Genomic DNA, 7,885 nt, shown 5'->3' on the forward strand with positions numbered 1-7,885 from the left:
TGATCAAAGTCTTTTTTTAAATATGTATATAAAACCAAAGTAATTTTGATGACTGAAATTGTCATATCATCATAATCATTCATTAATTTTTAATTCATATTTATTAAACCAGTCACTGTGGATTAAAGGCTGTGATTTCAGCTGTGAACATAAGAGAGCAACTCCTTGACCTTGTTGAGTGTTGTCTCCAGAGGAGAAGACAGACATTAACAATTAAACTCACAGGTGAAAGTCATATTGGGCAGCGGTATGTACTATGAAGATAATTAGCCAAGGGGAAGGGGATCCACATGCTATTCTAGACAGGGTGATCAGGAAAGGCCTCTCAGAGTAGGTGACTTTTGTGCAGTGACCTGAACTGAGCCTAAATCTCTTGAGTGCTTACTTAGTTCATCCATCCAGTAAGTATTTATCATGTTCCTGCTGTTCTGAAAAGTGAGTGTTTGGCTTCTGAGGGAAACAGAGAAGAATCATAAGTGGATACTCTCCTCAAAGAGATTTAGTCAATACAAGAGATAAGGCACACATTAAAACAAAGAAAAGACAAACTATAGGTCTCCCCCATTACTTGAAAGTAGAGTGTTCCTATGAAACCTTTCGTAAGCTGAAATGGTGTAAAGAGAAGAAGCAATTACCTCAGGGCACATCTTGCTAATGAATGCACAAAATAAATCAAGATAAAGCACAGATGCTCACAGACACAGCTCAAAGCTATGGAGGCTGGATGCTGAGATGCTGAGCATAGTTCCTGGGGAAGGAGCTTGGGATGTGCTGTCTCTATAACAGCTCCTGCAAAACCAATACTGAACGCTATCTTCCCTTTATGTCTTTTTTGTAAAAGCAAAAATCCTCTTCAGATTTCTTTCACTTAACGAAAACAGGTACTAATGTAGATCTTTCATAAAAGCGAAATGGCATAAAGCAAACTTTTGAAAAGAAGAGGATACCTATTTACTTCAAGATAGAAAATAACATGTGCTGTGTAAATAGGATACCAGGAAGATTTAGAGGAATGAGAAATCACACCGTAAGAGATCAACAGATTCTTTTAAAATTATAATTTTTAAGTAAACAATTTTCTGAAGAACGTAAGGTAATTTTATCAAAAATGGAAGGACTGTAGCAGTTTTCCCCAGCTTTGGGTGGTGGCTGCTGCTGGGCTCCGGCTTCCCGTCCGCGGAGGGCGAGGCGGCATGGACAGCGGCCCCGGCACCCCGCGCTCCGCCGCCCGCAGCCGCGCGCCCCTTCTCGCCTCAGCGCCCGGCCGCCGCCACAGCCCAGCGAGCGGCCCAGATGCAGGCCATCAAGTGTGCGGTGGTGGGAGACGGAGCTGTGGGTAAAACTTGCCTCCTGATCAGTTATACGACCAATGCATTTCCTGGAGAATACGTCCCCACTGTCTTTGACAAGTACTCTGCCAATGTTATGGTGGATGGAAAACTGGTGTATCTGGGCTTGTGGGATACAGCTGGACAAGATTATGACCGATTATGTCCCCTGTCGTATCCGCAAACAGATGTATTCTTAATTCGCTTTTCTCTTGTGAGTCCTGCATCATTTGAAAATGTTCGTGCAAAGTGGTACCCTAAAGTGCGACACCACTGTCCCAACACTCCTATCATCTTGGTGGGGACGAAACTTGATCTGAGGGATGATAAAGACATGATTGAGAAGCTAAAGGAGAAGAAGCTGACGCCCATCACCTACCCACAGGGCCTGGCCATGGCCAAGGAGATCGGTGCCGTCAAATACCTGGAGTTATCGGCGCTCACGCAGGGAGGCCTCAAGACAGTGTTTGATGAAGCCACCCGGGGGGTTCTCTGCCTGCCCCTCGTCAAGAAGTGGAAGAGAAAATGCCGGCTCTTGTGAATGTCCAGGCCTCTCCCGCCTGTGCCGTCCCCCCAGGACCCTTTGTACGCTTTGCTCAAACGGTGGAGACTTTGCACTCAATGCCAAGTTTTTGTTACAGATTAGTTTCTCCATAAAACCATTTTGAACTAATCAGTAATTTCTAGGTTTTGTCTGTTTAAAGTGTAAGAGTTCAAACTTTCACATTCTATTAAAGTTTAGCCCTAAAATGACAAGCTTCCTTAAAGCCTTATTTTTCAAAGCCTCTATTCTTGCTCAGATTAATAGTTGCAAAAATACCTTGTGAACTAAGTTGCACTGTTGGGCTAAGAACACTAAGCACTAAGCTGTTGAAAGACCTTTGTCTGGAAGAGACTGTAGCTTCTGAGGCAGGAGATGCAGACACTCGCTAATGAGGTTCAGACGCAAAGAGTAGTAAGTACAGCCTCCTTCCTGAAACGTTGCCCTTGAACGCGTCCTGATCTCCCAGCCCACGTCCACTACCTAACATTGTACTGTATGTCATAACCAGTGAGTGTCACAGCTCAGCTCTTTGGATCAATCTTTTCTATTTTGTAGTGAGATTTTTAAACTAATTAGTGTATTAGCTTTTGTGAGATTGTGAGCAGAGCTCTTCCCCCTGTGCCCCCTCCCGTGAAGCGTTCCGCTCTGGCCGTGGGCGCACTGGGGTGGAGTGTGTGGAACACTTGTGATCAAAGGATGAAGACATTATTTTGACAAAATATGGAGATTAATTTACACTACATGGTATACGTAAGAATTAAACTATTAAAAGTGTCATGGGTAGAAGTTTTAAAAGGTTAATTTCTGTCAAATGCAGTAGGTGATGAAGAAAGGTCGGTATTATCAGTAAGTGTTTTCCTTAGGCTTTTCCTTTTCCTTAAACTTGCCCATCCCTCCTGAAATTGGGCATTTAATCCATCTTTGACCTGGTCATCCTTATAGTTGCTTACTTAGTAAATGCATTCTTATAGGACCCCTTCTTAATGAGCAATATGCCTCCTTGTACTATAAAATCTTTCTGAATATGCATTAGAAAAATTTTTTGTAGATTAGTAAAAGTGCATTCCTGTTTTCATGTTACTTTATTCAAAGCTAGTAAGTGTTTTCCTTAGTTTTCTAGTAACTAGGTGTAAAAATCATGTGTTGCAGCTTTACGGTTTTTAAAATACTTTAGATATTCTTAAACTAAGCCTTCTTACCACCATCACCTCACCAGATCACCGACACTGCACCTGGACTCATAACACTGACCCCCCATCCCACCCCCGCTTCACCACGTGCACACACGCTTCCTGTCCTTGCCCTAACGATGTTCCTTGGGGTCTGTGAAGTTCTGCCAACCCCATGCTCGTGCTAATGAAGTTCTGTGCAGCTTACCCAATGGCAAGAATACGAGCTTGGACCTTTCAACCACTAGAACAAAATTTTTTAAATTGACGGTTGCAGAATTGTGGAGTGTTTGTACATTGATCTTTTGCTAATGTGATTAGGCAATATGTTTTGCATGTATGACAATAAATCCTTGAATCATAGAAAAGAAAAATGGAAGGATTGTTCAACCCAAATTTCCAGAACCTTACATCCAGTATATGCTATACATGATAATTTTATGTGTAAATCAACAATCTATATTTTATGCCCAAATCTTATGATATATAAAGAAAAGTAAAAAAAAAAATTATTTTCTTGCTTTCTCTCCTCTTATTTGCTGAGTGTGATGAGAACGGCAGATAATTTAGTAAAATACAATTTTTCTAGCCCTGTTTTCAAAATTATTCTTACAATGTAAATCGGTACACTTGGAAGCACAGAATAAACCCTTAGATTAGGGATTCAAGCAGAGGTGGGGCTAGAGAATGTTCATATAGCAGCCAGTGGTAGCCTTGGACGCTCACCCAGGTCTAGGACTGGTTGACTGATACACAAAGAAGGTAGAGAGACCACTCACAACAAACATAGCAACATGCTGAATTCTATTTCTTTCTATGGATTTCTATACATTTCTACTGATTGGCCATATCTCCAGCTCAGTTCCCCTGTGTACCTCTAAAAGAGGGTTTACAGTCCCCTGCTGAGTGGATTTGGAGTATGTAGGCTATGGGAGAGGAGTGGGTTTGAGGAATGTGACAGATACTACTAGTTAACTGTCAATATCCTTCTTTATTTAATTAAAAAAAAACTCTGGAGTTTTAGCTGGGTCCATGGCTATCCAGCAAAACAGCACATTTCCCAAACATTCTTTCAACTGAACGTGGCCATGTGATTATGTTCTGCTAATGACAGGTGAGCAGATGCAATACATGCTGACTCAAGAATGTGCCCTTAAGAGAGAAGAATCAAGATGGCAGAGTAAGAGGACATGCGCTCATTCCCTCTTGCAAGAGCACCAGAATTACAACTAACTGCTGAACAACCATCAACAGAAAGACACTGGAACTCACCAAGAAAAACCACCCCACACCCAGAGACAAAGGAGAAGCTGCAGTGAGACAGTAGGAGGGGCGCAATCGTGTTAAAATCAAATCCCATAAATGCTGGGTGGGTGACTCACAAGCTGGAGAACAGTTATACTGCAGAAGTCCACCCACTAAAGTGAGGGTTCTGAGCCCCATGTCAGGCTTCCTAACTTGGGGGTCCAGCAATGGGAGGAGGAATCCCCAGAGAAGCAGACTTTGAAAGCCAGCTAGATTTGATTGCAGGACCTCCACAGGACTGGGGGAAACAGAGACTCCACTCTTGGAGGGCACACAAAAAAGTGTGCTCACCAGGACCCAGGGGGAAGGAGCAGTGACCCCATAGGAGACTGAACCACACCTACCTGCTGGTGTTGGGGGGTTGCCTGCAGAGATGGGGGGCAGCTGTGGCTCACTGAGGAGACAGGGGCACTGGCAGCAGGGGTTCTGAGAAGTGCTCATTGGCGTGAGCCCTTCCAGAGTCCACCATTAGCTCCACCAAAGAGACTGTAAGCTCTAGTGCTGGGTCGCCTCAGGCCAAACGACCACCAGGGTGGGAACACAGCCCTACCTGCTGGCAGACAAGCAGATTAAAGTGGCACTGAGCTCCACCCACCAAATCGGATTCAAGTTTTACTGAGCTCCATCCATCCAACCCAACACACCATCAGTCCCTCCCATCAGGAAGCACCCACAAGCTTCCTAGACAGCTTCCGCCACAAGAGGGGAGACAGCAGAATCAAGCAGTATCAGCAGTATTTCATCTTGTGGAAATGAAAATCACAGCCACAGAAAGACACAGAAAATGAAAACGCAAAAGACTTTGTACCAGATGAAGGGACAAGATAAGACACCAGAAAAACAACTAAATGAAGAAGAGATAGGCACTCTTCCGGGAAAAGAATTCAGAATAATGATGGTGAAGATGATCCAGGACTTTGAAAAAAGACTGGATGCAAAGATCAAAAAGTTGCAAGAAAAGTTTACCAAAGACCTAGAAGAATTAAAGAACAAACAGAGATATGCAACACAATAACTGAAATGAAAAATACACTAGAAGGAACCAATAGCAGATTAACTGAGGCAGAAGGGGGAATAAGTGACCTGGAAGACAGAATGGTGATAATCACTGATGCAGAAAAGAATAAGGAAAAAAGAATGAAAAGAACTGAAGACAGCCTAAGAGACCTCTGGGACAATATTAAACACACCAACATTCGCATTATAGGGGTCCCAGAAGGAGAAGAGAGAGAGAAAGGACCTGAGAAAATATTGGAAGAGATTATAGTTGAAAACTTCCTTAACATGGGAAAAGAAATAGCTACCCAAGTCCAGGAAGCACAGAGAGTCCCAGGCAGGATAAACTCAAGGAGAAACACACCAAGACATATAGTAGTCAAATTGACAAAAATTAAAGACAGAGAAAAGTTATTAAAAGCAACAAGGGAAAAACGACAAATAACATACAAGGGAACTCCCATCAGGTTAACAGCTGATTTCTCAGAAGAAACTCTGCAAGCCAGAAGGGAGTGGCATGATATATTTCAAGTGATGACAGGGAAGAACCTACAACCAAGAATACTCTACCCAGCAAGGAATTCATTCAGATTCCACAGAGAAATCAAAAGCTTTACACACAAGCAACAGCTAAGAGAATTCAGCACCACCAAACCAGCCTACAACAAATGCTAAAGGAATTTCTCTAAGCAGGAAACATAAGAGAAGAAAAGGACCTACAAAAACAAACACAAAACAATTAAGAAAATGGTAATAGGAACATACATATCAATAATTACCTTGAATGTAAATGGACTAAATGCACCAACCAAAAGACACAGACTGGCTGAATGGATAAAAATACAAGACCCATATATATATGCTGTCTCCGAGAGACCCACTTCAGACTTAGGGACACATACAGACGGAAAGTGAGGGGATGGAAAAAGATATTTCATGCAAATGGAAATCAAAAGAAAGCTGGAGTAGCAATACTCATATCAGATAAAATAGACTTTAAAATAAAAAATGTTACAAGAGACAAGAAAGGACACTACATAAAGATTGAGGGATCAATCCAAGAAGAAGAGATAACAATCATAAATATCTATGCCCCCAATATAGGAGCACCTCAATACATAAGGTAAATGCTAACAACCATGAAAGAGGAAATTAACAGTAACACAATCACAGTGGGGGACTTTACACCAATGGACAGATCACCCACACAGAAAATTAATAAGGAAACACAAGCTTTAAATGACACAATATATCAGCTTGATTTAATAGATATCTATAGGACATTACATCCAAAAACAGCAGATTACACATTCTTCTCAAGTGCATATAGAACATTCTCCAGGATAGATCACATTTTGGGTCATAAATCAAGTCTTGGTGAATTCAAGAAAACTGAAATCGTACCAAGCATCTTTTCTGACCACAATTCTATGAGATTAGAAATCAGTTACAGGAAAAAAATTGTAAAATACACAAACACATGGAGGCTAAACAATATGCTACTAAATAACCAACAGATCACTGAAGAAATCAAAGAGGAAATCAAAAAATACCTAGAGACAAATGACAATGAAAACACAAAGATCCAAAACCTATGGGATGCAGCAAAGGCAGTTCTAAGAGGGACGTTTATAGCGATACAATCCTACATCAAGAAATAAGAAAAATCCCAAATAAACTATCTAACCTTATACCTAAAGAAACTAGAGAAAGAAGAGCAAACAAAACCCAAAGAGAGTAGACGGAGAGAAATCATAAAGATCAGAGCAGAAATAAATGAAATAGAGACAAAGAAAACAATAGCAAAAATCAATAAAACTAAAAGCTGGTTCTTTGAGAAGATAAATAAAATTGATAAACCTCTAGCAAGACGCATCAAGGAAAAGAGGGAGAGGACTCAAATCAATAAAATTAGAAATGAAAAAGGAGAAGTAACAACGGACACCACAGAAATAAAAAGCACCATAAGAGATTACTACAAGCAACTATATGCCAATAAAATGGACAACCTGGATGAAATGGACAGATTCTTAGAAAGATATAACCTTCCAAGACTGAATCAGGAAGACATAGAAAATATGAACAGACCAATCACAAGCAATGAAATTGAAACTGTGATTAAAAATCTCCCAACAAACAAAAGTCCAGGACCAGATGGATTCACAGGTGAATTTTATCAAACATTTAGAGAAGGGCTAACACCCATCCTTCTGAAACTCTTCCAAAAAATTGCAGAGGAAGGAACACTCCCAAACTCATTTTTTGAAGCCACCATCACCCTGATAACAAAACCAGACAAAGATACTACAAAAAAAGAAAACTACAGACCAATATCACTGATGAATTTAGATGCAAAAATCCTCAACAAAATACTAGCCAGCAGAATCCAACAACACATTAAAAGGATCACACACCATGATCAAGTGGGGTTCATCCCTGGAATGCAAGGATTCTTCAATATACAGAAATCAATGTGATCCACCATATTAACAAATTGAAGGATAAAAACCACATGATCATCTCAATAGATGTAGAAAAAGCTT

General features: G+C 40.9%; 1 protein-coding gene across 1 annotated transcript; it reads left to right on the plus strand.

Annotated features, from left to right (window-relative positions):
- The first annotated feature begins 1,293 nt into the window (after nucleotides 1–1,293).
- LOC130857159 (ras-related C3 botulinum toxin substrate 1-like) lies at nucleotides 1,294–1,869 on the plus strand. The gene has a single exon (XM_057742541.1). It carries the CDS (start codon nucleotides 1,294–1,296, stop codon nucleotides 1,867–1,869), a length of 576 nt encoding a protein of 191 aa, XP_057598524.1.
- The last annotated feature ends 6,016 nt before the right edge of the window (nucleotides 1,870–7,885 follow it).

This window comes from Hippopotamus amphibius, chromosome 7 (assembly GCF_030028045.1).
Source record: "Hippopotamus amphibius kiboko isolate mHipAmp2 chromosome 7, mHipAmp2.hap2, whole genome shotgun sequence".
In the NCBI taxonomy this organism is placed as follows: Eukaryota; Metazoa; Chordata; class Mammalia; order Artiodactyla; family Hippopotamidae; genus Hippopotamus; species Hippopotamus amphibius.

Excerpts from the sequence above, each read along its gene's own strand:
- LOC130857159 (XM_057742541.1), top strand. The coding sequence starts at position 1,294 with ATGCAGGCCATCAAGTGTGCGGTGGTGGGAGACGGAGCTGTGGGTAAA.